The sequence below is a fragment of the Thamnophis elegans genome, chromosome 2 (genome assembly GCF_009769535.1).
Source record: "Thamnophis elegans isolate rThaEle1 chromosome 2, rThaEle1.pri, whole genome shotgun sequence".
Classification (NCBI taxonomy): Eukaryota; Metazoa; Chordata; class Lepidosauria; order Squamata; family Colubridae; genus Thamnophis; species Thamnophis elegans.
The window spans coordinates 152884204-152911285 of NC_045542.1; the positions used below are offsets into that span (position 1 = coordinate 152884204).

At 40.7% G+C, this 27082-nt stretch overlaps 1 protein-coding gene and 1 long non-coding RNA gene across 4 annotated transcripts in view; one reads left to right on the forward strand and one right to left on the reverse strand.

Moving 5' to 3' along the window:
* LOC116504451 (von Willebrand factor A domain-containing protein 7-like) overlaps positions 1 to 27082 on the forward strand; it is a 45710-nt gene that overhangs the window by 14224 nt on the left and 4404 nt on the right. The window contains 10 exon segments of the mRNA XM_032211455.1: positions 2357 to 2495; positions 5843 to 5979; positions 14817 to 15086; positions 16314 to 16532; positions 17040 to 17212; positions 19107 to 19221; positions 22244 to 22345; positions 22348 to 22447; positions 23756 to 23837; positions 26424 to 26644. Coding sequence (XP_032067346.1) covers positions 2357 to 2495; positions 5843 to 5979; positions 14817 to 15086; positions 16314 to 16532; positions 17040 to 17212; positions 19107 to 19221; positions 22244 to 22345; positions 22348 to 22447; positions 23756 to 23837; positions 26424 to 26644 — 1558 coding nt within the window.
* Positions 32 to 26425, reverse strand: LOC116504454. Of its 3 annotated transcripts, XR_004254812.1 has the most exons (4): positions 25953 to 26425; positions 14899 to 15005; positions 10290 to 10383; positions 5906 to 5991 (listed from the first exon to the last, which is right to left on the reverse strand). It is a non-coding gene; the product is annotated as an uncharacterized LOC116504454 (long non-coding RNA). The 3 variants fall into 3 exon arrangements; XR_004254813.1 differs by lacking the exons at positions 5906 to 5991; positions 10290 to 10383 and adding an exon at positions 32 to 403; XR_004254811.1 differs by lacking the exon at positions 10290 to 10383 and having other exon boundaries at positions 5903 to 5991.

Here is a 27082-nt window from a genome sequence, read left to right on the forward strand (position 1 = left end):
CAGTAGAAGATTGTGATTCCTTCTGATTTATTATCCCTTTTAGGCTGGAATTGCCCTCCTTCTTTTGCTCAGGTTTTTTCCCCCCAGAGAATCCAAGTAATGTTATGGTCAACTAGAAGGGATTATTTAACAATATGGAATGCAGCTTCTTCCTTTTTTAATAAGAACAGGAGCAATTACATCTCTGCTGGGCTGACCAGTGTTAAAGTGACAGATCGTCCTTCAGCAGAAAGTGAACCAAGAGTTCACAAAACTCTCCCAATGTCTCATGATTTGTTACCACTCAATGCAGAGGAAGGAGGGAAATTAGGGAAATGATCGGGAGGAGGATTAAAAACTTGAATTCTTCCCTTAAATGGGGAAGTTAATAGTTGGTCTTTTTTGAGAACGTTTGCATTTGAAACTGAAAGACAAAGAGCACAGCAGATCTTCAATTAAGGTCATGTAGTTTATAATCAATAGTAAAAATGAAGAATTTTATTGGTTTTTAAAATATAACAGTAATTTTTCACTACTTGTCTTATTTTTCTTTGTATTTTATGTTTTGAAAAACCAATTAAATTAGATAGATAGATAGATAGATAGATAGATAGATAGATAGAGATAGATAGAGATAGATAGATAGATAGATAAATAGACAGACAAATAGACAGACAAATAGATAGTGTATGTGTGTGTGTGTGTGTGTGTGTGTGTGTGTGTGTATATATATATATATATATATATATATGTCTCTAGTTGTTCGGGTTTTCTCCCGCATAGAATTGGAGAGATTGGAGTCCAGACTGCAAATGCACAATAAGCCTCTTTAAAACCCCTCCTACCCTTACATGAAACACCACCCCCCAAACAATCAGATCAGAACACACCTCCACCAAATCAGGACACACCTCCACCCAATCAGGACACAGCCAAGCCCCCACCCAATCAGTTCAAACCCCCACTGGCAGTTAAAAGGAAGAAACAGCCAAGACCTCACATTACTCCTGGAAACACCAAGCCTGAAGTAGCCTGAAGTAGCCTGAAGATGACAAATGAGACTTCGTCAAAACGTCGCCAAGACATCTCCAATTCTACGCGGGAGAAAACCCGAACAACTAGAGACCTACATACTAACACACGCGAAAACCTCAGAAAACATATATGTATGTATGCATGTATGTATGTATATAAGATATAAAGATTAGAGGTGATATTCAGCCAGTTCACACTAGTTCGTGTGAATCGGTGGTGGCCATTTCCCCGAGGTCGGACAACTGTTAGCAATGGCCAGCTAGCCATGCCCATGAACTGGTCCCCTGGCCTGTCCCCACTCACCCCGCCCACGTGCCCGACGCTCGCTCACCCCATCGGCCCAACACTCACTCATTCGCTCAATGCTCACCTCACCCATCTGAGCCCTATATATGCCTTTGCCATGCAGCCCAGCCCCCAGCTACACACCTTGCCACTCACGTCCGCACCTTGCCTATTCTGATCAGCTCACCAAAAGTAAGTAAGCATCGCTCGCCCTGGGTGGGAGGCTGGGGCCTCAAGGACATGCCATTCCCTGAGACCCCAGAGCCACTTCTCTCTCGCTGCCCACCTCGGCTGGGTTGATGAATGCGCCATTCCCCAGCTCCGGATTTTCCCCAGAGCCACCACTCTCTCACTGCCCCACCCTCTCTACAGCCCCAGTCCTAGCCCTGCTTCCTCCCCCTCACCCATTGCCTCTTTCAGCAGCTTACCTTCCACGCCAGCTGGTCCAGAGTCTGGAAGCCAAACTGAAACTCCCAGCCAGCCACCGCTGCTGAGAAGCAGCTGGCTGGCAAAGCAGCCTCCCAACCACTGCGTCTTTGAGAGCTGGCAGCTGGGGGGTTTCTTTGCCAGCCAGCCACTTCCCACAGGCTGCTAAAAAAATCCTCCAGTTGGCGAAAAAGCTGCTGCCATCACTGCCATGTTCCACATGTGCAAAGAACATGGCAGCGATGGCAGCAGCTTTTTTATTGACCTCTGAGACCACTTGCCCTCCCTGTGCAGAAAGCAGTTATAGACCCAGAAGGCAAAGGAGGAAACCTCTAATCGAATGTTTAAGGGGGCTTCTCTTAAACGAATTATAGACCTGAACTGATATTGTGATAAACTTTCAGCAATTAGAAATCAAATGCCAGTCTTATTATTTAAGGAACATGTAATGAGGTTCGTCCTTAATTACTTAAAAGGAAGGTGTTGGAAAAATCTCTTCAGAGTCCCAGAAAAGGCAAAAAACAGAATTAACGTAACAAAAAACAACAATAGAGACGCTGTCTGGAACTGTGGCCCTTGGTTGGCCTTCATACTATCCCGGCTCAGTTCCCACCTAGATCTGTCTTTGTAGATGTTGGACCCATCACCAAGACCCAAAGTGTGGACGAATTGGAATCTGCAATCTCTCGCCTGACTGCTACTGGGGGTGGCGACTGCCCTGAAATGTCCATGTCTGGCTTGAAACTGGCTTTGCAACAGAGCATGCCAAGGTGAGAAATGTCCAGGTTGAGGCCTGTATTCTCTTTCTGCCATTATTTCTCAATACTTTACAGGTACTTCGGATTACAGGCAGTTCTGTATATTCCATCCTGTTAGGGACTTACTGTACCTCTTGACAGGGGAAGAATCTGTTCAAATTCGGTGGCGATGGAATCACCACTGCTTCGTACGAAGGGGAAGTTGCTTGGAGAAATTGTTATTTAAAATCTTCTGCGTTGCTCCTGTGCATATTTATGAATTAAATGAGAGCCATATTACAGGTAGTCCTCAATTTTCAGTTACAACCTTTTGCAGCATCCCCACAGTCACATGCTCAAAACTGAGATGCTTGGCAACTGGTTCATATTTATGACCGTATCAGATTTCCAAGTAACAGCCCCAACAAAAGAACACTCGCCTTCCATCCTTCCAAGGTGGGTAAAATGAGGACCCAGGTTGTTTGTGGGGAAGGGCAATAGGCTGTCTCTGTAAACCACTTAGAAAAGGTTGAGAAGCTCTTTAAAACAGTATATGGTAAGTCTAAGTGCTATTGCTATTGCAGTAACTCAGGCTCTGCACTCTAGGGTGTGAGTAATCATCTGGAGGGCCCAGGCAATTTACAATAAAAAAAAGCTTCTCGGTCTATGAACCAACTGTTACCACCCTTAAACTACTGTTTCCTGAAATCATTTGTCTCATTGTTTCCTCTTATGTCACTTTATAAATGGAATGTCTTTGCAGATTTAATGAGAGAAGCAAATTGTTTCCCACAGGTGGTTAATGGAGTAGAACAGACCTTAATGTTTTATATTGCAGTTTAGCATTTGAAAGCTTAGTCTTTCTGACTCTAGGAGGGAGCAAAGGCAGTCTTTATGGCTTGAAACCATCAGTGACCTTATCCCCACTCCAATTTATCAGACCCCATGCAAAAACCAAAAATGAATGGTCAGCCTTCTCTCACGCTGAAGTCTATAATGGGCTGATGAAGTACTTTTCTTTTGTCTAGCCAACATTTCCCACCATAGCCTCAAGAGTCCAACTTCAGATAGGTGGGGTCAGGAAAAAGGACTTTAAAAAAAAAGACTGGGAGACTTTTATGGAAAGGAGAGAGAATGTATGGATTTGAGGTTTTAAAAAAGTCAAAGAAAAAGGAAAAAGAATAAGATGGCAATTGCCTGATATAGAGATGGGTGAAAATTATACTTCTATATCTTTCTTTCTGTCTTTCTTTCTTTCTTTCTTTCTTTCCTATATGATATTCTTTCTTTAGTCTTCTTTTCAACTTGTGTGCTTAAGTTTAAACAGGTGGAACTTTAAGGCAGGAGTCTATTTCCCTTTTTTTATTTCTAAAGTACCAAGTGTACAAGTATATGAGTTGTAGTGGCACAGTGGTTGAAATACAATACTGCGGCTTTACTATTAAAAACTGTACAACAAATGGTTTATAACACAAAGAAGAGGACCAATCAGTAGCTTACAAACAATACAGCCGTCTCTCAGGCTCCATACAGGTAATCCTCGACTTACAACCATTCTTTTAGTGGCAGTTCAAAGTTACAACAGCATCGGATACAGTGACTTATGACCAGTTTCACACTTAGGACCATTGCAGCATCCCCATGGTCACATGATCAAAATTCAGACACTAAGCAAATAGCACGTATGTACGTGCACTGTCCTGGGGTCACCACTTGCAACCTTCCCAGCCAGCCTCCAACAAACCGTTCATTGGGAATCTGGATTTGCTTAATAACCATGTGATTCACTTAAAACAACAGTGATTCGTTTAACAGCTATGACAAAAAAAAAAAGATTGTGAAATGTGGCAAAACTCACTTAACTGCTTTGGGCTCAATTATTTCCACAGGATGTGTGTGCCATTATGCCACAAGGCAAAGTCTGTGACCAACATCATTAAGCCACGTCAGAGTGAACAGATAGTAGTGTAGAAGATGGCGAATCAAAACATCCCTATGTCCATATTATCATTTTTCATCTTTGCAGTTAGCTCCCCTTGAAACTCAAAAGTTGCTTGATTCTGAGATATTACGAATAGTCTTTTGAGTGCCAAACTTAATTGAGACTTATTACAGTTGTAAGTTCTGTAGGTCATGAAGTGGATCCTCATGGTCGTTAAGCAAAGACACAGTCACTGAGTTAACACCACTGTTGTTAAGCAAACTCATTGTCTGCAATAGGCAGGATTTGCCAAAAAAAACCAGAAATAAATGCTGATTTCCAGCAACAACAAAAAATATAAATTGTGTTATGTGACAGTGGGACACTACAAACAATCGTAAATGTGAGCTGGTTACCAAGCACTCAAAATACGATTGTGTGATCACAGGAGGGCGTGGCCCTCAGAACTTCAAATCTGGGTCCTAAGTACTTTTTGAGGGTCTGTCATAACTTCAAATAGTTGCTTAACGGTTGTCAATTAAGGACTATCTATAGTTCACCTGTCTCTCCAGGGCTCCTGGTTGAATTCTTTCAGTGCCTTTCCTAAACACCCTTTGTTTATAAAGGCGATTCAGCCAATCCATATTCATAGCAATAGCAATAGCAGTTAGACTTATATACTGCTTCATAGGGCTTTCAGCCCTCTCTAAGCGGTTTACAGAGTCAGCATATTGCCCCCAACAACAATCCAGGTCCTCATTTTACCCACCTCGGAAGGATGGAAGGCTGAGTCAACCTTGAGCCGGTGAGATTTGAACAGCCAAACTGCAGAACTGCAGTCAGCTGAAGTAGCCTGCAGTGCTGCATTTAACCACTGCGCCACCTCGGCTCTTTTTCATCTCCCTTTTTCCATCAATTTCACCCACTGTTCCTCAACCTGGATACTCTTCTGGAGGATTGGAAAGAATATGAATAGATGTACTTTCAATGCTCAAATGATTGTGATTGGTATTAGAAGTGTAGAATTTCCCAGCTAAAGATGGGAAATAGAAAAGAAATGTCTTTGAATATTACAGCAGCATGGGGTGGGGGGGGAGATTAAAATAGAGATAGAAATAAGAGAATAATAGTATGTATGTATGTATGTATGTGTGTGTGTGTGTGTGTGTATATATATACATATTAAGATATATGAAACAATAAGAAGGAGATTTTAGGAATTGAAGGCTGGTATTGATATGTATCAATAATATAAAATAAAAAACTTGTTTGGAAAAAAAAACCCAGGATGCTTTTTGAATAGAAGAATTTCCATTTCCAAAATACCTAGCAGTCATTTTCAGCAGTTCTGAAAGTTCTATAGAGGAACAACTGAGAGAAAGCTACTTTCTTGGCAATCCTACACTCATGCTACTTTTCCCCTAGTACAAACTTCCTAAAATCCTTTGTGTCCCTCCAGATCCAAGATCTTTGTCTTCACTGATGCGGGAGCAAAAGATGAGTCTCTGAAGGGAGAAGTGGACCTTCTGATTGAATCTACTAAGTCCATGGTGAATTTTCTCCTCACAGGGTATTGTGGCAGCAGGAAACGCAGAAGTAAGTCAATCCCTGTAAAGAAAATATTCTGATGTTTTCTCAGGCAGAAAGAATAGAAAATTGCCTAGCATTAAGTCTTGTAAATAATCCCATAAATGTTACAAGCCTGCATCCTATTTTTTTAACCAGCTTCCTCAGCAAAAAGTGTGTTAGTGACTTTACAGTTTAGATAGGCAAAGATAAGGTGACCAGACATAACGCTTTTGGCGGGACACCCCCGCTTTTTGATGCATTTTCCCGCGTCCCGCCCGCTTTTTAAAAAGGCACGCTTTTTTTTTTGGCGCTCGCAGCTCCCGCCCATCAGCTGCTGGGCTGGCTCATCGTTCTGTTCTATGCTACCTACAAATTTAAGCCAGCCCAGCCTGCCGCTCACTGATTTGATTTGGCTGGACTCCAGCCAATCAGTGAGCTGGCCACCAGCTCACTGATTGCTGGACTCCTTAGCTGAGGGACGCATGGGCGAGTCTCTATTTATTTTGTCTTTCTTGTTGGGGGTTGCAGCTGCGCTTACTGGTGGTGAGTAAAATAATAATTCTATGTTTTGTAAAAAAATTTACTCGGGGAGTAAATCTTACTTACTCCCGAGTAAAAATTTTACTCGGGAGTACAATTTATTCCCAAGTAAAAATTTTACTCGGGAGTAAAAGCGGCCGGTCGCGCAGAGAACTTCCACGTGGTTCCATCCAGACTTGCCGCCCGTGCTGGCTGTGAACTCCGCAAAGCCAAAGGGGGAGAAGGCAGGGGGCTGTCTCCTCCTCCCAGCCCAGCAAACAGTCCTTTTTTCAGCTGTGCAGACAACTTCCACGTGGCTCTCGCAGCCCGCAGAAGCATTTTTTCGGGGGAGGGCTCTGCCTTAAGCAAGAATTGCATTAAAGACCAGAGCAACAGGTATTTCCTTATTTGCCTGCAGAGACAAATAATTCCTAGGGATACTTGCCATGTTCTTTCATCACCATGACGATCTTATTTTTTTGAGCTAAATGTATTTTTCCAGTTTGAATTGGGCATAATCTTTTTTTATTGATCCACTGTCAGGAAGAGGGATTATAATTTAAAACAGATGATTTCAGTGGCATCTTTTTTATTATTTAAATTTCTTTCCGTTCTCCATACCCATCTTCTTGTATCAAATAATAGCTGTGGATTCATTGGTATTAAGTGTATATGTTTGAAGCAGTGCAGGAAATCTTGAAAACTTATGAATTTCTCTCCCCTCTGTGGCATTAGGCTTAGTATCTGATTTGCTATATAACTTAGCATAGTTATTAGCACTCTTGGTGAATGAATCCCTTTTCTCAAATTATCTTGAACAATAGTTTGCAATGTTTCATATGTTGTATCCAGCTTTTTAAATTTATTATTAAATAATTTGTATTCTATCAGGGGCTTTCAGCAGTTTACAGCAACAAAAATGCCAAATAAAATTATATTATTATAAAATCATTGTAACAATTCCACAAAAACAATAAAAAGAAAATCCAGTGATAAAACCATATTAAATCCCAATGGCTCTAGAAGACAGAATAATTTGTACAGCCTTCCTGAATGGACAGCAGGTTAGGGCTCCCTGCTCTGGAGGAGGTTCCAAAGGATGGGCACCAGCTGAGACCTTCCTCCTGAGAAAGCCCTACCTTTGTCATGAATGGGATTACAGGGCCTCCCCAGAAGATATTTAAAGCTCTGGTAAGATAGCTTTGAGGGGGTTGGTCTTTAAATATTTGGACTTTAAGGCTGATTTTGGAAAATCTGTAAATTTGAAAGCACAAAAAATGCTATTGGCTTGTTTCCAGATGAGTCATTTACTGTAAGGAGTATAGGCTCAATGTATTTTAAAATAATATTTTATTTATTGTGCATATGATTTTTTAAAATAGTGGTATTCTGTGTTGATTCTTTTTTTAAATTGTCTTAGACTATTTAAAAAAAGATTCTATCCAAAATAAATTGAAACAAGCCATTTTTAAAATTTCTATGCACAATACTTTGAAATGGACTCAGGAGTCATGATTGACACTGAGTGAATTTGCACTTTTAATAATCATGGAAGATACAATGGCATTGAAAAAGTGACTGATGACCATTTTTCACACTTAGCGACCATTTCACACTTAGCGACCGTTGTGGCATCCTCATGGTTACGCGATCAAAATGTTGATGTTTGGCAACGGATTCGTATTTCTGATGATAGTTTGAAATGGTGACAGTATAAATTATTGCTGGTGTAATACTTAACAATGGTTTTAAGGATTTCTTTATTTATAGAATACCTTTTTTATTATTTTGGGGGGATTTTTACTTTTAAATTGTTTATAAAATGTATTTACTACAAGAAATGTTCCTTTTGCAAATGTGATCTTTGCAAATCTTTGTGATGCAATATGTTCAGACCAGGTTTATGTGTCTCAAAGTGGCTGCTATTCTATGGGCAGGCCAGGTTGGTGCAAGGCAGCTTGCCAGATTTGGTGTGTTTCACCCTCATTGAATTTTATATCGTATAAAGAATGGAAGGAGGAAGGAAGAGAAAAAAGGAGGAAGGGAGTGAGTGAGGAAAGAAGAGGATGGAAGGAGGGAGGAAGGAAGGAAGAGAGGGAAAAGAGCAGAAGACAGATAAGGTGAAGGTAATAAGCAAGAGGAATGAAGGAAGAAGTGAGGAGTCCTCGAGGAGGGGGAAAACATTTAGTGACCAAAGGTTACAATGGCATTGAAAAAAGTGACTGATGACCATTTTTCACACTTAGCGACCGTTGAGACCATTTTTCACACTTAGCGACCGTTGCGACCATTTTTCACACTTAGCGACCGTTGCAGCATCCTCATGGTCACGTGATCAAAATTTTGTTTGGCAACAGATTCGTATTTATGCTGGTTTCAGTGTCCTGGGGTGACCTTTTGACAAAAAAAAAATTTTTTTAATCAAGCCCCCGCCCCCCCCCCCCCCGGTCAAGGGTGTCCCTCTTTTCCAATCTGAAAATCTGGTCACCTTAGGCAAAGAGGAGGAGGAGGAGGGAGGGAGGGAGGGAGAAGGGTTCAAGGAGGAGAAGGAGAAAGAGAGAAAGAAAGAAAGAAAGAAAGAAAGAGAGAGAGAGAGAGAGAGAGAGAAAGTAAGAGGAAGGCAGGCAGGCAGGAAGGGGCAGAGACATGGGAGGAAAGGAGAGAGGAAGGGGCAAAGAGGAGAGAAAGGGAGAGAGAAGGAAGGAAGGAAGGAAGGAAGGAAGGAGGAGAGGTAATATTTTCTAAACACGTAAGCTGTTTGAGGAGGAATTTACACGAACAATTTTCCTTCCTGGACCATTCAAATATGGCCAAGTAGACCGACAGAAAGGAAACAAAACAATCCATCTTTTGCTTTCAAGACCTTTGTGTTCCATGCAGAGAATTCTACACCCTTGCCAGTATGGAATCCCATCCCTACACCAGCAGATAATTTGTTCCATGCAAGGGTTGCTCTACCATAAGCACCACAGGGCTTCTGTCTGGGGCAGCAGAGCCTAGGAGGTAGGGCAAAAGGTTGCCAAGAGTGAAAGGAAGAGTTGTGTGAGCAAGGCTCTCAACTCTTGTCATCTCACCTCCTGGCCTCAGAGGAGATGCGTTAACATTACTTCTGGTGTGCTAGCCCAATCAGCTTCTGCCTGTGAAATCTGTCAAGAAAACTCATCTCGATTTTTGCTTCGGGCAAGAAAGATACCTAGAGCTGCCCTGTTGGTGTCTAGTTCCTATTTGCTTCAGACTCAGAGACGTCTTTAAAGCACAGATTATGTGAAGCAGTGTCCGTGTTTCCCTCCAAGTGGTTGCATCGTCTGAGGGAATCGCGTGGCAAAGCCTTCTACATTCTTGAGATAACAGACAAAGGAACCAAGTTTCTGCTCTGCCTCAACTTGAAATCAGGCACGGCAGCCAAATTTTCTGGGCTTGACACTGGGCTGGCTTATGTTGCTGAGCAGTTTTCGAGCAGGCAGTCAGTTTTGTATTTACTTTTGTATTTAACTGAAAGCAAATAGAGCTGCTGGATCATATAACACTCTTGTGGGGATGATAATGAAGTCGCCAGCATTTTTCAGCTAAGGGAAACAGCTTCTGAAGAAAGGTGTGCAGAAGGTGTGGGAGTGATTGTTTTGGGGGCCAGTGGCATGCCAACATCATGGATTAGGTGCCAGCTTTAAAAGTTGTTTTCTTAGCCTCCAGGAGAGCCAAAAAAACCCCAGGTTTTCTTTAAAAAGAGCCCACTTTTTATCCATGGGTTAATAATATTTACAGTAAAAATGTTGAGAAGGTTTTGCTAAAATAAATAAATAATAAATAAAACCACTTACCCAAAACCGAAAAGAAACACCCACAACTTCTGGAGACAAGCCGCTCCACTGATTAATTGTACTTCTCAGGCTGTTTTCAAAGGAAATTTCTGTACTTTAATAAAAAGTAGGACAAGGGGTGACGTTATAGCAGTCTTCCATTATTTGAGGGGCTGCCACAAAGAAGAGGCAGTCAAGCTATTCTCCTATAGGAAAAAAAATCTAGTCTGGTTTTCAAGCCGGGAGAAATGGAAATAAAGTGGAGGCTGATTGCAAAGAAAGAAGGCTTGTTTGGTTTCCAGAAATTTCAGTGACAGCAGCAAATGTTTTCTGAGGTGGCTTAGAAAATGGCGGAGTGAGTGGATGGATCTTTATAGGGTTCTGGGGTTTTGTGTTTGAGATGCTCCAGGGGGTTGTGCAATGTAGTGAGCCTGATGCCTTTGTCATTCTAATGGTGGTGGGTTAATCCTATTATATCCTTAAGGTCCTGTCCTGTCCTTAGAATTTGGGTGGGGGGCTGTAAATGTTAACCCCATCAGCTGTAGCTGAAGGCGTTTTGTTTATGAATAGAGTGGCCCAATCTTCTTAAGGAGGTACAAAATATCCATCTCAAAAGACTTGAGGCTTCTGCTTGAGGCTATTAAGAAAGACTGGAGGTTGGTTTCTGCCTTTGTTATGATTTTTCTCCATTTCTCCTTTGGGGGAAATATAATATTCTGCCTCTTTTAATATTAAAATAAAGAATATTTTAATCGGGGGGAGGAGGGGCTTCCTATACTGCAAAGCACCAAAGGCAGAACAGGAAGTAATGGATGGAAACTAGTTGAGGAAAGATCCAGCTATGGAACTATGGTGAAATTGCCTGATAGTTCGAACAATTATCAATGGAACGGCTTTAAACAAGAGGGTTTTGACTTCCGGGGCGGGACTTGCTGATGGCGGCAGCTTAATGAGCTGCCCCCAGGTTTCTGGTGGCGTTATCTGCCTAAATACCTGGTAGATACCTCATTCTTCGGGCAAAGAAGAGTGAGAGAGAGATCCAGCTGGTAAGAGCTTTTCTTTGAGTTTGCAGCTTTTTTTGCTGCGAATGGAAGGAGGGGCCAACTAAAGGCTGAATCACATCTCCGTGCCAGAAACCACGGCTGTATTTATTACGGCGCAAAGTAAGGATCCCCCCACTTAGGGACAACTTTTGATATATTTATTTGAGATTAATACAAGCAGAGTCCGTACCTGAGAACTTTATCGGCCTTTAAAAAAAAAAAAAAATCCTAGCTTCTTTTACAAGAGTTTCCTTCGTGCACGGGTTTTTTTTTTCTTAAAAAATAAGCTCCTAAAATGGCGAGTGTCCCAGCAAAAGAGCAGTGATAAAAAAGATCAAAGGAACAGCAGCCCGCAGTCTCTTAATTAGCTTCATTTCTCTGAAGAGCTTACAAGACTTTCTTTTTCCTTATCACTTTTAAAAAGTTTTAAAAGACTCCTTGTTAATATAGAGACATTCCAAACAGAGATGAATATGCTGAACTGTTTCGTTACAATGCTAATCTTTTGAAACCTGCTTTGGTACAATGCTCTTTTCTGAAACCTTTTGAAAAACCTTAAGAACAAATAAAGGGGGGACTTAATACTTTCTTTCTTCGTAAGCTACGCAGCGGGCCAGTAGAGTTTTGAATATTGTTGAATAATTGTTTGAAGAAAAGATATAATGGCATCAAAATTAATTCGGGGAGACCTTTTCTTAGGAGTACATCTCACACACTTGGCACAAAGTCGCAGCTTCCACCCTCTACGCCCCTACTGGAGATTTGCTAACAAAAGAACTTTTTTTTGAAACTCTTAGAGAATTTAGAGAGCAGAATTCAAAAGCTTTCAGAGAATTCAGAGAGGAGATAAAGAAACTTAAAGCAGACTTATATGATAAGCTTGATATTAAGATTGCCAAAACAAATGATGATATGCTGGGACTTGTAACTGTACTGACAGAATATGTTTCTGGAATGGAAGATAAGCTAGAGGTTCTTGAAGAAGCCAACACTAACTTGACTTCCAAACTGAAGTGGTGCAACAAGAGTTGAAAACGCTGAAAAACAAATTGTTATGATGCAGTACACACAGATGGAGCTTGCATTAAGAGTCAGGGGGCTGCATGAGGATAAACAGGAGAACTTGAAGCAGATTTTTTCAGAGGCTTTTGACCGTCTGGTGGGAAGACCGGGGTCCAACTTTGACTGGCAGATCGAAAAAATTTATCGCGCTAACTCTTGGGTGGAAAAACAGAAGCAACTTCCCCGAGATGTAATTATATACTTTGCTACAAGAGAGTTCAGAAACATGATACTACAAGAGTCTTATAATACCAGGCTTCAAATTGGCGGACAGGACTTGATTGTCTTGAAAGAAATACCACCCCAAAGCTAAGAGCCAGGAGAGATTATGCTTTTCTAGTGGAAGAACTCAGAAACCGTCAGATACAGTATAGATGGGATGTGCTATTCGGTATTATAATTACATTTGATAAGGAAAAATATCGTCTCAACTTTGTATGGGAAGCCCGAGATTTCTATCACAAGATCCTGAAGGTGGGACACCCTGAATCATCTGGATCTGGAGAAAGACCACGAGAAGGACAAGATAAACAGCAAATCACACAACTACCAGACAAAAAGCACCATTTCCTCCTTCCGGAAGGGCACGGGGTCAGGGAACAAAGATCTAGCCGTATGACTACCAGACGAATGGGAAAACAAGGTACATTGCAACAACCTCAATAACCACCGGCCATTGACCAAGGAGTTGTGGTCTGAACTCTTTACAGAAGAGAAAGAAAATATTTCACTATCTCAAACAGTTCAAGAACGATATAATTTGCCTGCAAGAAATTCATATCAAATCAACTGATCAAAAATATTTGTTCAACCCCGAACTTGGTCCTCTGCTATGGAAAAAAAATGGTATAGTTGTATACTTAAGAAAAGACATTAAGGCTGAACTAATTGAAGCAGATCCCTTTGGAAGATATATCGCATTAGACCTAATTCTAGAAGGGAAAAAGACTTGATGGACGACTTCGAATTGAGAAATGTTTGGCGAGAAAGAAATGCAGAGGCATATGACCTCACCCTTTTTTCTGATGGACATCTATCCCTTTCAAGGATTGATTTTATACAAATCACTAATGATTTATTTTCTAGGGTGAAGAAGACAAAGATTGTGGTGAGGGTCCTTTCGGACCATAACCCAGTCTGGACGGAATTGGGAAGAGTAGGGCAGGCAAGAAAGTCTTGGAGGTTGAATGAGAGTTTATTTAGATATGAAAAGTATATTAATGATTGTAAAAATTGCTATCTGAATACTTTGTTCTGAATAAGAATAAGGGTACTTTCATGGGATTTGTAGGGGATGCAAGTAAAGCGTATATGAGAGGAATACTGATGAATATAAACAAAATACATAGACATAAACTAGGGCAAAAACGAAAAGAATTGGAAGAGGAAATTAAAAGAAAAATTTGAAATGTATCCAAATTGTGTTATAGAGGGAAGGAGGTGTTTTAACAGGAGGAGATTTAAAAAGGCATTCCAGGAATTTTTTTTTTTTTTACAGAATTGTACAAAGGGGACAAAATTAAGGGTTTAGATATAGACAGATACTTAGATAAAGAGATAATACCCCTGGTTAGAGAAGAGTACAGGCAAAAGTTGAACCAACAAATAACCTCTGGGTTATCCTGCAGGTAATCAAACAACTAAGATTAGGAATAATGAAAACTGCTTAAAGTTTGAGTAACGGCAAGAAGCTGAGTTCAACGTAGAGACTTTACTGACTTTTTTTTCTTTTTTTAAATTTCCTTGGTTTTAATATATTTCAGACTGTGTTTGATAAAAAGCTATACCGTGTACGGGCTCTGGGAAGTCGGGGGGAGGAAGGGAGGTGGGGTCCGAGGGGGGAGGGGGAAATATAGTATGTGCTGGATTTTAAAGTGATTAATATGATTGCACTTGCATACTGTTGCGTTTTTAATTCTAGTGTAAAAATAGGAAGCTGAATATATTGATAGATAGAAATACACCGAAGGGAGCAGAAGGAAAGAAGAAAGAGGGGTAGAGAGGGTGGGAGAGAGATCGGAGGGAGGGTGAGATGGAAGGGAGGGAGTGTATTGGGAGAGAGGAGTGATAGAGGGGGAGGGGAAGTAGGGTAGAGGGGAATGTTGGAGGGGAGAAAGGAAAGTTGGAGGGGGTGAAAGAAAGGGTGTATAGAGGGTTGAAGTGGTATATTGGGTTTGTATTTTGGGGAGTATTGTTGACAAGGATGGCTGTGTTTATTGCTCAATGTTATATGGCCCCGGTTATGCACAGTATATATGTGACCGTATGAAATGAAAATGAAAAAATGAAAATAAACATATTTACACCAAAACAAGAGGGTTTTCAAGAAGAAATTGGACAACCAATTTCTTGGTCTGAAATGGTAGAGGGTCTCCTGTTTGTGAAGGGGGTTGGACTAGAAGACTCTGAGGTCCCTTCCAACTCCTGTCATTCTGCCCCACAGGTGTTCCTGGGGTTAAGCCTAAAACATTTGCTAACATCTATGAAGAACTGGCCTATAATTCTGGTGGATTCTATGTACTTACTACAAAACGTCAGCTTTCACAGGTCCTGGGCATAATGGAGAAGTCCCTGAATGCTGCTCCTGTTAAATTGATTGATGGCCGAATGTATACTTCACAGTTCTCCATCCCTGTAGATGAAACACTCAAAGAGTTGACCATCTCGGTCAAAGCATCAGCTTCATTCAGCATGACTGTGTTCCAACCTTCAGGTAAGGGGCAGTGGGATACATGTCATTTCCTCAGGAAGTACCAATAGCTTCTTCTAGAACAGCATTTCTTAACATTGGCAATGTGAAGGGCTGGGGGCTTAACTCCCAGAAACCTCCAGCCAGCATGAGTTGAAGGTCACACACATCTTCAAGTTGCCAAGGTTGAGAAACACTCTTCCAGACAGAGAACAGTGGCTCACGTGGTTAGAACCAGGGGTGGGATTCAGCCAGTTCAGACTGGTTTGGCCTAACCGAATGTTACTTTTAATCTGGTTCGCCGAACCAGTAGCTGCAAGGCTGACCCCGCCCACCCCACCCCTCCCATGAGTCTCTCCCCAAGCAGCAAGGATGGCACTGGCTAATCAAACAACAAAAAATGAAATTCAATGTAGAGAAAAGTAAAGTCTTACATTTAGGCCAGAAAAACCAAAAGTGCACATATAGATTGGGTGAAACCAGGCTTAACAGCAGCAACTGTGAGAGGGATCTTGGAATCTTAGTGGACAACCAATTAAATGTGAGTCTGTAGTATGCAGCAACAGCTAAAAAGCCTAGAATACTGCATCCACGTTTGATCACCACATTATAAAAAGATGTTGGGGCTCTAGAAATACTGCAGAGAAGAGCAACCAGTATGATTAAGGAACTGGAGACTAAAACATATGAAGAACGGTTACAGGAACTGGGCCTGGCTAGTTTAGTGAAGAGAAGGATCAGGGGAGACATGATAGCAGTGTTCCAATATTTGATGAGATGTCACAAAGAGGAGAGGCGGGGTCAACCTATTTTCCAAAGCACCTGAAGGCCAGATAAGGAATAATGGATGGAAACTGATGAAAGAGATATTCACCTAGAAATAAGGAGAAATTTTCTGACAGTGAGAACAATCAACAGAACAGTTGCCTTCATAAGTTGTGGGGTTCAAGAAGAGACTGAAAAGCCCTTTGTCAGAAATGGTATAGGTCCAGAAATGGTATTAGTCCAACCTCCTGCTTGGGCAGGAGGTTGGACTAATTGACCTATAAGGATGTCCCTTCCAACACTGTTATATTACTTTACTCTACCAGTTCTGAACTGTTATAAATCACTAGCAATTAGAATTAGGCATACAGAACAGAATAACGGGATTGGCTGCAGGAGGTTAATGGGAGGCGGGGGGAACTTTCTTCAAATTCTCACTTTGTTTACATCTGCTCTTGGGTGTATTTATGTGTCCCCTCATGGCAGGTTCCCAATTGGAGTCTCTGAGCATGTTGATCAACACGGAGAACATGAAGGTTGTGAAGATATCTCCTATCCCCGAGCCAGGATCCTGGACAGTGAACTTGAATCCCATAAATGATTATATGGTAGAGGTTGGAGGCAAAAGTTTGCTTGACTTTTCTTACCAGATTCTGCAGAAGGAGGATAAGTTTATGCTTCCGATCCAAGGACGACCAGTGCAAGGTAACTTTTTGCTTTCCTTCAGATCCGTCCAGTGTAAAAATTAGGTAGTCCTTGACTTACAATGGTTCATTTAGTGACCCTTCGAAGTTACAACAGCACTGAAAAAAGTGACATGACCCTTTTTCACACTTACGACCATTGCAGCATCTCCATAGTCACCTGATCAAAATTCAGATGCTTGACAGGTTCATATTTATGACAGTTGCAGTGTCCCAGAGTCACGTGATCTCCTTTTGCAACTTTCTGACAAGCAAAGTCATCAGGAAAACAAATTTATTTAACTGTTTATTATTTCGTTCAGCAACAGAAAGTTTGGGCTCAATTGTGGTTGTAAGTCAAGGACAACCTAATAAAATAAGATGAAAATTAAAGGACTTCAGTAGATTTGGAGATATATAGCAGGGAAGGTGGGAAGGGAAAGAGGAAGGGGAGGAGGAGGGAAGAAGAAAGGAAGGAAGGAAGGAAGGTAGGTTTATTTGTTTCTTGACGCTTCTGCATCTGCTTCAGGGTCGAACTACACCGTCTCCATGAAGCTGATGGGGGATTCTGCCGGCATGCAAATCCTGCGCCTGGTGCCTCTTTCTGAAGACGGAACCCCTCTAGAGTCTATTCCTTTGAACCAGTCCTTTGATGCTTTAGGCAACCCCTTTGCCTATGGACCAGTTTCCTTGCATCGCCCATAGGTATCCTTTCCTACTAATTATCTGGTTAACACAGCTCCTTCTTTACTTAGATTGTCTATCAGGAACCCTTTGAGAGAAGACGGAGGAAATAAAGACTAGTCCAAAGTGAGCTAATGATCCTCTTCCCCACCCCCCCAAAAAAAGATTTTTATTTTTTAATTATATAAATACACAGAAGAAAAGAAGAAAAAATAGAAAATTAAGGGAAGGGAAGGGAGCAGGGAAAAGGGGGTGTGAGATGCAAGGGGAAAGAGAAAAAAGAAAGAAAGGGGACATTGACTTTTAGCTCTTCTTGGCACGGTACACAATAAACGCACTCCAACCTCAACTTTTTGCTTTTACACATTAATATATAAGCTAGTAACCATCTTGATTGAGTAGGAACTTAAAGCTGTGGATGCCCCGATCCCAGTCCAACAATTTAGCCACTGCCTTTGACTATCCCCTGGCTACTATTCAGAAACGATGGGAGAGATGCACCTTAATGTACCCAAATGGTGATCAATTAACCAACCATGGTAGAAATCCTCCAGTTTAGAAACACCAAAGGATGCTCCAAACTGAGCTTTCGCAAAAGTCAACATTCATGGCATGTCTTAGTGAGGCAGAAAAGTTAGATGGGGGCCACCATTAAAGCTATACCCCCTATTTAAATGCCTCACATGTAAAAAAAGGGGGGGATCAATAGCAATAGCACTTTGACTTCTATACCGCTTCAGAGTGCTTCGCAGCCCTCTCTCAGCAGTTTACAGTTTCAGCCAATTGCTGCCAAACAATCTGGGTCCTCACTGTACTAACTTCGGAAGGATGGAAGGCTGAGTCAAACTTGAGCCAGTCAGGATCGAACTGCTGGCAGTCAGCAGAATTAGCTGGCAACGCTGCATTGTAACCACCACGCCACCCAGGCTTTGATCGTGTGGTTATGGTTACCATTTTGACTTTTTTGATACACTCCTCTCCTCGCAGACCCTCCACACCCAGACAGTAAGTTGGGATCAAGGAGGTGAGTTTAAACCTGAAAGCAGATGTCTTTGAGAGGAGATTCTTATTGTTTGCAAGTCTTCTACAGGTAGTTTTTGTTGTGGCAAAGTGCACGGGAAGCGAACCTGGTTGTAAGTGTTCTGACCTAGACTTCCTGATAAAGCAAAAATCTCATGCTTAGTCCCCAAAAACCTCTTCTATTTAAATGGCCGTGAATTATGGTCATTCACAGCCCATAATGATTCATAAACAGTCTGTGAAGAGTCCCACAGATGTCTGCCACAGTCTTTTAGGATAATGCACCCACATTTATCTTTACCAGGATGAGCAAAATTGCTTCCTGTAAAGGCTCATGGTTTGGTTGGTTTGGTTTGGTTTATCGGATTTATATATATATATCAGATTCATGTCCGTTTGTTCCTCTTATGTCTTATGGGAGGTGCTTACCATCTCCAAGCCCTACTCCCATGTTGCCCCTTTTGTCTTAATTGTTCTTGCCTTCTGGAAGCTCTGTGCTTGTGCACAGTGGGAACAGGCTCACACTGTACTTCTGCCTCACTGATGTCAGAGTCCGGAGGCCGCATATAACTACCAGATGGTCCTGGCCCCCTCTCTCTCTCTGATGCAGAGTCCTCGTCCGAGGCTTCCCCTGACTCCAGGATTGGCCCATGTTTCTTCCCAACTTCCTCACTGTCCGACTCTGCTGCCAGCTCTGCAGGCAGCCAGTGGGCCACAACAGCAACTGTGAAAAATGTTGCTTTTTTCAGTGCCACTGTAACTTTGAACGGTCACTAAGTGAACTGTTGTAAATCAAATATTACCTGCAATATGTCTCAATTACAATTTATAAATATGCACAGGAACAATGTGGAAGATTTTTAATAGTAATTTCTCCCTCTTTTCCTTCCAGAGAACCTTACTGAAAGTGGAGGGCCTTTCTCCAGGCAAATTCCCCTTCGTGCGAATCAGTGGTGATTCCATCACCACCGAATTTGTGCAGATTTTGCCTCTGCCAGAACAGAACAGTAAGTTTCTAGCAGGATGGAATATATCAGCAATAACACCGTTTTGGCAGTTTTGTTTCTGGTTCAGTTTCTAGCATTGTTTTTCTTCACTTAGTCCAGGTCTTGTCAAAAAAAGAAAAAGAAAACAGAAAAAAGTTTGCTTATGAGTTTTTACATGTATTTCCTCTCAACGCTTGCATTTTAATGCTTTTTGCAGTGTGATTTTCCAAGCAAATTTTTGCATTCTTATTTTGCAGCACCTTTTCCTGACTGGATGGATAGGTGGCTACATTAACACACATCCCCCAAACACACACTATCCCCTACAAAGTTTCTTTCACTAGTTTTGCATCCTGTTCTTTTTCTGATTCCTAAAATGTCACCAGAACTGTTGCTTGCTTCTTCATGCTTATTCCTACCTCCTCATTTTCATCAGAATATCTTCTGCTTTCAAGATTTAAATCAAGAATTCCATGAAAACTTGCTAGCTGGCTGTTTGGTGGCATTCAGATTACCTGCATCTCAAAATATTTATATCCCAAACATTCCTCATCCAGGATTTCCTGCCAGTTGTATTTGGCTGGTTTTTGTCTGGACTATCAAATATTTTAACACCCAGTTATTTCAATAATAGACGGGAAGACAGACAGTCCCTCTCTATACTCATGAGAGAAATTGCAGAACTATCCAAGGTAGCTCCACTGACTACTACCATGATATGATATGATATGATATGATATGTATATGATATGATACGAAAAGATATGATATGTTATGATATGATATGATACAATACCAGGGTGGGTTCCTGCCAGTTCTAACCTCTTCTATAGAAAAGGTTCCACAAATCAACAGTGCCGTTTAGAACCAGTTCCAGCTCCCTCCCCCCCCCCCCCCCGTGTCCGAACATAATCAAGATGAAGAGCGAGAGAAGGAATGGGAGTTGAAGTCCACAAGTCTTAAACCTGTCAAGTTTGAACACCCTGGGTTTTTTTTTAAAGGGGTAGGGGTGCAAGGGCCTTGTAACTTTACAGCTTTAAGACTTGCACACTTCAGTGCCAGAGTTCTGATCCAACATGACTGGAGGAGGAATTCTGGGAGTTGAAGTCCACAAGTCTTAATGCTGTCAAGTTTGAACACCCCTGGTTTTTTTTTTAAACAGTTAGGGGTGCAAGGGTCTTGTAACTTGATAGCTTTAAGACTTGTGTGCTTCAAATGCCAGAGTTCCTGATCCAACTTTTTGGTTTCTAAGCAAAGCATTGTTAAGTGAGTTTCACCACATTTTACAAGTTACCCACACCCACCTAGTCACATGGCCAGCAAGCCACTCCCACCTGGTCACATGGCTGGCAAGTCATTCCCACAAAGCAAGCCACACCTATAGAAGAGGTTCTAAAAAATTTTGAAACCCCCCACTGTACGATACGTATGATTTATGATTTGTATTGTATATGATATGAGATATGTATATGGTATATGATAACATGATAACATATATGATACGATATGTGACATGAGATATGAGAGATGAGAGATGATAGATATGATATTAGTATTCTCTTTTATATTATTCTATTTTAAATAATTCTATAATTTATTATGATAATAATTATAATTATTAGAAGAATTATTCTATTATTCTTCTCTTCCTTCCTAGTACCAATCTGTTTCCTAGTACCTATCTCTTTCCACATGGCTATAACCATGTTGCTTGTATCTTTAAAATGTTTATTGTTTTATTTGTTTCCTAGTATAATTTGATTGCTTATTAGTAACCTATGACTATCACTAAGTGTTGTATCTTATAATTCTTGATGAATGTATTCTATTTTATTTTTCTTTATGTACACTGAGAGTCTATGCACCAAAGACAAATTCCTTGTGTGTCCAATCACACTTGGCCGATAAAAGAATTCTATCCTATACCTATTTCTATTCCTATTCTACTCTACTCTATTTCTATTTCTATTCCTTTTCTTTCTTTTCTATTCTTTGCTGTGCTGTGCTGGGCTGTGCTGGGCTGTGCTGTGCTCTATTTTATTCTAGTCCTAGCCCTATTCTATTTTCTATTCTATTCTATTTTCTATTCTATTTTCTATTCTATTTTCTATTCTATTCTATTTTCTATTCTATTTTCTATTCTATTTTCTATTCTATTTTTATTCTATTTTCTACTTCTATTTCTATTCTATTCCTATTCCTATTCTTTTCTTTTCTATGCTATGCTATGCTATGCTCTTTTCTTTTCTATTCTATTTCATTCCTTTCCATTCCATTCTATTCAAAGTGTATCTGATTTCCCCCATTGAATTTAATTGTTCGGAAACTGGCTGGGAAGGTCACAAATGGTGATCATGTGACCTCAAGATGCTGTGACCATTATTTTGTTGCACAGTCAGCCAGATGTTTGGGCTAGAATATTTGTATTTATTAAAATTATATGCCACTCATCTTTCTGTCAAGAGCGACTCATAAGCAATTGTCCTAAGTACAAGAAATCCTCGACTTACAACAGTTTTGAAATATGTGAAATTGAAGAAAGACTTAGTTTTTTCTTATGGCATCTGATAGATAATTGATATTTCAGGATACAGGTAGTCCCCGACTAACAGCACTTCATTTAGTGACTATTCAAAATTACAACAGCACTGAAAAAAGTGACATGACCATTTTTCACCCTTATAACCATTGCAACATCCTCATGGTCACAGAGCAAAATTCAGACCCTTGGCAACTGACTCATGTTTATGACATTTGCAGTGTCCTGGGGTCATGTGATCACCTTTTATGACTTTCTGACAAGCAAAGTCAATGGGGAAACCGGATTTGCTTAACAACCGTATAACTAATTAACAACTGCAGTGATTCACTGAACAACAATGAGCAAGGAAGGTGGTAAAATTGGGCAAAACTCCAAAGTTAAGAACTATCTTGCTTAGCAACAGAAACCTTGGGTTCATTTGCAGTCGTAAGTTGAGGGCTGCCTGTACTATGACCATATTTTACCTATATTGTGAGCACGTTGCCATTTTCCACCCCACAGGCACCATGGCACCTGGTGGGACCTTAGAAGTCTCTGTGCTGGTGGTCAACTACGGAGAAGCTAAAACATTTGCTTTTAAAGTTTGGGATGATCGGAGTTTCATGAGCGCTATGAACCAAAAGGGCGTTTCCTGAACACAGGAGAAAATGTTACCCTGACGGCAACCTTTATTGCACCCACTGCGAATGACAGCTATGCCTCCAGGTAGATGGAGGATATCAAAATCGTGGTGGAGGATATCAAAAATCATGGTGGATATCAAAAATCGGCAAAGATGGGCATAAAGAGAGAAAAGCAAAGAGAGAATCCTGGAGATTTGTGATTCCTTTGATGAATGAAAATGTCTGGCAGATTTTTTTTTCTGGATAAAGAGGAGAATATGTTGCTTAGATAGATAAGGCGAATCTAGCTAAATAACAGTGTCCTGATTAAAGGCATTTAGACTAGGGCAGTGTTGGTAAACCTGGCCAACTCCACATTTTGTGGCATGCATGTGCGAACACCAGCTGGCTGGTGCACATGCATTCACCAGAAACCAGAAGAGCAGCCACCCAATGCGCATGAGCGTCCCTGGAAGATGATGTCCCAGTCACCCGCTCTTCCAGTTTCTGGCACACATGCATGCGCAAAGACCAGCTGGCTTGTGTGCATGCACGTGCTGGAAACCGGACAATCATCCCCGGTGCGCGTATGTGCCTTCAGCAGTTGCTCTTCCAGGTTTCTGGCACTCCCACGTGCATGAAGACCAGCTGGTCGGTCTGCCGGAAGCTGGAAGAGCACCAGACGACAGCTTGCATGCCCAGAGAGATAGCTCTGCGTGCCACTTCTGGCACATGTGCTATAGGTTCACCATCACGGGACTAGGGGAAACCTGAATTCTAGTTTTGCCCTAGGCACAGAACTAGCGGGGAGACTTTAAGCCCCTTCCTCTCTCTCAGCCCCAGGAAGAAGAAGGCCAAGTGATCCATTTCTGAAAACTGTTGCCAAGAAAACTCCAAGGACCTGTTCAGGCAGTCACCAGGAATAACAGAATGACAGACTTGGAAAGGACCTTGGAGGTCTTGTAGTCCAACCTCCTGCTCAAGCAGGTGACCCTGTACCATTTCAGACAAGAGACTGCCCAGTCTCTTCTTAAAAGCCCCAGTGATGGAACACCCACAACCTCTGGAGGCAAGCTGCCCCACTGGTTAATTAAACTCATTAATCAATGTGTCAAGGCACAAACCCAAATTTTAATATAATACTTTTAAAAAGTTTTTTGAAAGAATAGAATACTTCTGGAGGCAAGTTGTTCCACTTGTTGTAACTGTCAGGAAATTTTGTCCTCCGTTCTAGGTTGCTTCTCTCCTTAGTTAGTTTCCATCCATTGCTTCGTGTCCTACCTTCAGGTACTTTGGAGAACAGGTTGATTCCCTCTTCCTTGTGTAATAATGCAGCAGAGTGGAGCAGGATTTCAGAAGGAAGAAAATGTACGGTTTGCTGTTTAATGAATCCACTTTTTTTTTCCCCCAGCGTTGTGACCTTCACTGCTAGCAGCGGTTCTGCTCAGAACTACCTGAAACTTCCCATCAGCGTCGTTCCTGAAACAGCTTTGGTAAGCCTGAAATTTTATTCACAGCACTCCTTCCTTACTTAATCCTCTGGGAATACTTCTGTTCTTCATCTCCATGCTCTCATGATCAAAATTTGGCTGCTTGGCAACTGACTCATGTTTATGACGATCACAGTGTCCTAGGGCCGTGTGGTCACTTTTTGCAATCTTCTGATAAGCAAAGTCAATGGGGAAACCAGATTCATTTAACAATCATGTTACTAACTAAACAACTGCAGTGATTCGCTTAACAAATGTAGCAAGGAATGTCGTAAAATGGGGCAAAGCTCACTTAACAAGCATCTCACTTAGCAACAGAAATTTTGAGTTCAATTTTGGTCATACGTTGAGGACTTTATTACTATATTACCAAGGATTCACAAACTGATTTCTGCAGACTCAGATGAACAAAGATTATTTCTTCTCCTATGTTTAATGCTTGATTTAGCAACATTGGAGAGTAGCAGAAACTGGCCCACTGGTACTTTAAATTTATATTTTAAGATTAATATAATAATATAATAAATATAATAATAAATATAATATAATAATATAATATAATATATTAATATAATAAATATAATATAATATAATATAATATATAAATAATAATATAAAATAATATAATATAATATAATATAATATATATAATTAATATAATATAATAATAATATAATATAATATATAATATAAATAATATAATAATATATATATAATATATTTATATTTATGTTACTCATTATACAAAAACAACCAGCGGTTGTCATTTTCCCACCAAAATGGCATAAACTCAACACACTGCAAACTCAAAGCATTTTATATAGAAAAGAGGCACGAGAGCTTCCTTTTTTCAAACAAGTCCATAGAGATAAAAGTCAAGTTGATAATGGTCTAAGGAGAGTCTATATCTAATCCAGGGATCCAGGTAACACAACTGCATTTAGAGAGAGTCACAGGAATGGGAATGAAACATTTGTTGCCACAAAGAGCCAATCATAAAAGCCTTCTCATTTATACAGATAGTCCTTGATTTACAACCAGAATTGAGCCCAAAATTTCTGGTGCTGAGCGAGACAGTTATTAAGTGAGTTTTGCCCCATTTTACAACCTTGCTACAGTTCTTAAGTGAATCACTGCAGTTGATTGTTAAGTGAATTTTGCTTCCCCACTGCCAGTCAGAAGGTCAAAAAGGTGAGCGCATAACCCAAGACATTGCAACCATCATAAATACATGCCAATTGGGAAACATCCAATTTTTGATCACATGACCATGGGGATGCTGACATGGTCGTATGTCTAATAAACTGTTGTATGTCACTTTTTTCAGCACCGTTATAACTTTGAACAATCACTAAAGGAATGGTTGTAAGTCAAGGACTACCTATATGTATATCCTTCACAAGGGAGAATCAAAAAGCATGTGTTCCATCTACACATATACATCAGGGTGCAGAAAGAGGTGTCCTAATGTTAGTCTTCTCTCCATTGCTAGTTATACCGTGTTTCCCCGAAAATAAGACAGGGTTTTATTTTCTTTTGACACCCCCCCCCCGGAATAAGCACTTGGCCTTATTTTCAGGGAGGTCTTATTATTTTTGAGGTGCAGGAGGCGATGAGCATGGTCACCTCATGACTGCTGCTGTGTTGCAATATTTTCAGGAAGGGCTTATTTTCAGGGGAGGGCTTATTTTAGTGCATGTGCTCAAAAGCCCAATTGAGCTAATTATCCAGGGAGGTCTTATTTGGGGGGAACAGGGTAGTAATCTTCATGTTTCTCAGCCTTGGCACTTTGAAGACTTCTGGACTTCAACTCCCAGAATTCTCCAGCCAACGTGGTTGGGGTACTCTGGGAAATGAAGTCCATACATCTTCCAAGTTGCCATGGTTGAGAAATACAGCTTTAGAGCATCACCAAGCCAGCTGTTATTACTGGTTTTTTTTTAAATTTATATTTCTCTTCTAAACTGGCCATCTGCCTCAAAGAGGGACTGTTTCATTGGTATCATGGTTAGATGATTCTAAACAACAAATTGTTATGGGGAAATGAGAATCATGTAGGAAGGCTAAGACCAAACATAGTTTAAATCATTTAACTCTGCATTTTATGTCTGCACTCACCATCCCTACTGGCCAGGAGGATGCAAAATACTGCAAAATCAGTGCCATTCCAACCAATCCAGTTTCTAGGATTCTCAAGAAGTTACTGAGAATTCTGGGAATTGCAGTCCTGTTAGAAGAGAAGGAATGGCAGAACCTGGGGTGGAGTTAAATGAAGAATCAACCTAGAATCCCTACATGTCCACAAGAGGACTAAATCCAATTCCCCCCTGAATTCAGTTGACTCTTATTTAACTCCAAGCAAGTGTGAACCATTAGTTGAAGAGATTCCTGTGCATTTAGGCATTTTAGCAATAAATCAGTTTAATTAGACCTTTACTGGAGACCTGGTCTTTCGCACTTGACACCTATATATCCATATTGGCTGCTAAATTGGGAAAAGGGTGATCTGTGTCCTTGCATTTGCATTTTAAATTCATGTACTCATGTATTATAGCTTTATTACTAACCAACATATTTGCTATTCAACAGGAGACCGATGAGATCCCACCTGTGCACAAACTCAGAGAATTTTTCATGCCTTGTAGGGGCAATAACCAGAAGGAACCAGACTGTCGTCGTCATACTTGGCAAATGTCATTCACTGCCAGGGATGACCAAAGTGCCATAACCGTCAAAATCAATACGAATCCTTCTGGTCTCACTTGCACTCCAATAGGAGGTGATGTGAAGAATGTAAAATGTGAATATAGGTAAGAATATATCCATTGTTCTGAAAAAAAAAACCAATCATAAAAATCATTCAGCCTCCCTCAATTTTTACATGCAAGAGTCCTAACCAGTCCTGAGTTATGCCAGTGCAAATTGTTTCACCTCCAGAAGTATAAAGTCTAAATTGCTTTGTCAACTATTGTGTGGTGACTACTTTAGCAATAGCAATAGTACTTCAACTTTATACTGCTTCACAGGGCTTCATAGCTCTCTCTAAACGGTTTTACAGAGTCAGCATATTGCCCCCAACAATCTGGGTCCTCATTTTACCAGTCTCTGAAGGATGGAAGGCTGAGTCAACTTTCAATATAAACAGTGTGTTCTCTAGGTATAGTTAGTTTGAGCAATAATCATCATCATCATAACAATAGTATTTATAACATTAGTAATAATCATATAGTAAAAAAGATATCATCATA